The 2370-nt window shown below is 44.2% G+C and overlaps 1 protein-coding gene across 1 annotated transcript; it reads right to left on the bottom strand.

The window, feature by feature from the left end:
* Positions 1-928: 928 nt before the first annotated feature.
* On the bottom strand, positions 929-2133 carry LOC123119620 (zinc finger protein 7). Its single transcript, XM_044539479.1, has one exon. It carries the CDS (start codon positions 1821-1823, stop codon positions 1257-1259), a length of 567 nt encoding a protein of 188 aa, XP_044395414.1. The 5' UTR covers positions 1824-2133; the 3' UTR covers positions 929-1256.
* Between the last annotated feature and the right edge of the window lie 237 nt (positions 2134-2370).

The raw sequence follows: 2370 nt of genomic DNA, 5'->3' as shown, positions 1-2370 counted from the left end.
TAGGTTAACGAAAACAGTAACTCACAGGTAATGTTTGATATATGTTGATCCATTGCCTTTGCTGATTCTTTTTCTTTTGATCTGTCACCTGTGAGTGTGCTTACAGTACCTATGACCTACCTTTCTACCTAGGGGTTGTATTAGCGATAGGCCTAAATAACATAGCTTGCATGAATAATCATACTTGGCATGATGCTTGTTTTTCACTATTTAACTATCACCTCGATAGCTTGTTAGTGTAACATTCTTTATTGAATCAAAATCCTAGAGGCCTGAGTCATTTCCAATGAATGATCAACCCATTTGCTGCCTATAAGGTGTTCACTTCTGAATGACTCGTTATAAATTTGATGGCACACTAAACAGCAATTATTGAGATTCAAAACACATTTACTGAGCAATATGCAGACCAGATGATCGCAGATGTATGCTTCTTGGTTTTCTTTAGTCTGCTGTGCAGACTACTTCTGTTTGGAAATACAAGGTGCATTTCAAATTCTGGTGCAAAAGAAAGTGTGATTTTCCATCTCTTTCCCTAAAGAATATGCTACCTTTACTTGGTGTCCCTACATGGATACACTGAATAATACTTCAGGGATAATTAGGGGCAGCTTAGTCCTTTTCAATGTTTCCTTGGTCTAAGTGCAAGGCAAAATATGCTCTGTATTTTCACGGAAGGAGTAATTTAGATGCCATATCTGATTGATTTATTTGTATAAAATATAGCTCAAGTTAGATGATCTTACTGTTTTGTAACGGACTTTGCGGCTTCAGGTGTCTCTGCTTAATTTGCAAAATTTTAATCAGAGCTTCACATAGCTATGTGTTAATTTGCTCATTTTCCTGTGATTTTTTAAGGTATTTATTTTGATCTGCACGAGAGTTGATATTATGTCTGTCCAACTATTATACTCCATGGTATGCTAGATTAATGAAAACAAGAACTTGCAGAACCTTTAATATGAGGATGACTGACAGAGACATTATATATGCTGCTTCTAGTAAGTACAAAAAATCCCTGGGTTCCTTCACACCGATGTCAACTAGACTACACATGATCATATTAACTATCTGGCTACATAAATATTGCAGCAGCATCGCCACGAATTCAAAAGGAACAACATCATCTTCAGAGTTCAGTACCATCTTTGATTCTGATGGTGAGCTGAGCTTAACTGGTCACTTCATGCCAATTTATTCAGAAGGACAAACTTGATGAGGACTTTTGTACTGTTCAAAGTTGATACATCAACCTATCAAAGCCTGAGATTCAAGTCTATCTTACTTTGTTCTGATGGTTGTTGGTCTGAAGGTTGGGTCCTTGCTCTGAAGCTTCCTGGCCATGTTGAGTTCAGCACCTCTTCGCAGGGAATTGTTGCCCAGGTCATCCCATCTTCATGAAACCTTGGTGCTGTCCTGATTTGTGTTGGCTGGCTGGACTTCTGAATCACTGAGCTCTGGCTAACTCGCAGGGACTGCACAAAGGCGGCGTGCGCCTCGAGAGGCAGCCCCATCACCATCCTCTGCGCATGGTAGGAGCGCTTGGCTGCGCTGCGCTCCCTCTTGTGGGCGTTCTGGTGGCCGCCCAGCGCCTGTGAGCTGAAGAACTTCCTCATGCAGAAGTTGCATGAGAAAACCTTGTGTGGGGCAGCAGAAGGCTTGGGCTCAGGGTCAGGCTCAGGCTCGGAGCAGTTTGCCGCCGCCTCGGCCGACCCATTTGCGCCGACCGTGAGGCTCAGCCACGACGCGCCGTCGTCCTGGTCGATGGTAAGCCGCTCTGGGCTCCCCTTGTTCACCGATGATGCTTCGTCTGCTCGCTCCATATCCTATCATGAAACTGTCTCCTGCTTCTCCCTCTAGGCCTGCTTGCGGCTCATGGGTGGGTGGTGCATCTCTTCCAGTTCGCAGTTTGCCTTATAAAGGGGGACGAGGTTGGGAGGTGCATGGAATTTTTTTCTGGCTAATAATTGAGGCTTGTGGGGGGTCTTTGTGAGGAATCAGGAGGTAAAGAGAACTTCGTCTGGAGTTAGTGGATCTCTATCTTTATTTGGTTATCTCTTCTTTCTTTCTTTCCTACCTGGCTGGCCCATTCATATATCATAGTGGTGCTACATATCCCAGGGCAAGGCAAGGGAATGCATGCTCCCGTCATCTTTTCCTCTACTTGCCTTGGTGACTTGATATCTAGTTTCACACCATATATGCCTGCTGCTGTGTGTACTCCTACTCTTTTTCCAAAAGAGACAACAAGAATCACAGTACAGGGCATGAGGTTTCCATGACAAGCTTTCCTCCATTTGCAAGCATGCCTGACACAGCACAGGTGCCCATTTGACTATTCGGCAGGTGGGGTGTTGAAAGCGATCTCAC

The sequence above is a fragment of the Triticum aestivum genome, chromosome 5D (genome assembly GCF_018294505.1).
Source record: "Triticum aestivum cultivar Chinese Spring chromosome 5D, IWGSC CS RefSeq v2.1, whole genome shotgun sequence".
NCBI lineage: Eukaryota > Viridiplantae > Streptophyta > Magnoliopsida > Poales > Poaceae > Triticum > Triticum aestivum.
Note: the sequence above shows the minus strand (reverse complement) of the source record. Positions and strands in the feature narration are given on the sequence as shown.

Coding starts and splice junctions, on each gene's coding strand:
- LOC123119620 (XM_044539479.1), bottom strand. CDS start 1,823: ATGGAGCGAGCAGACGAAGCATCATCGGTGAACAAGGGGAGCCCAGAG.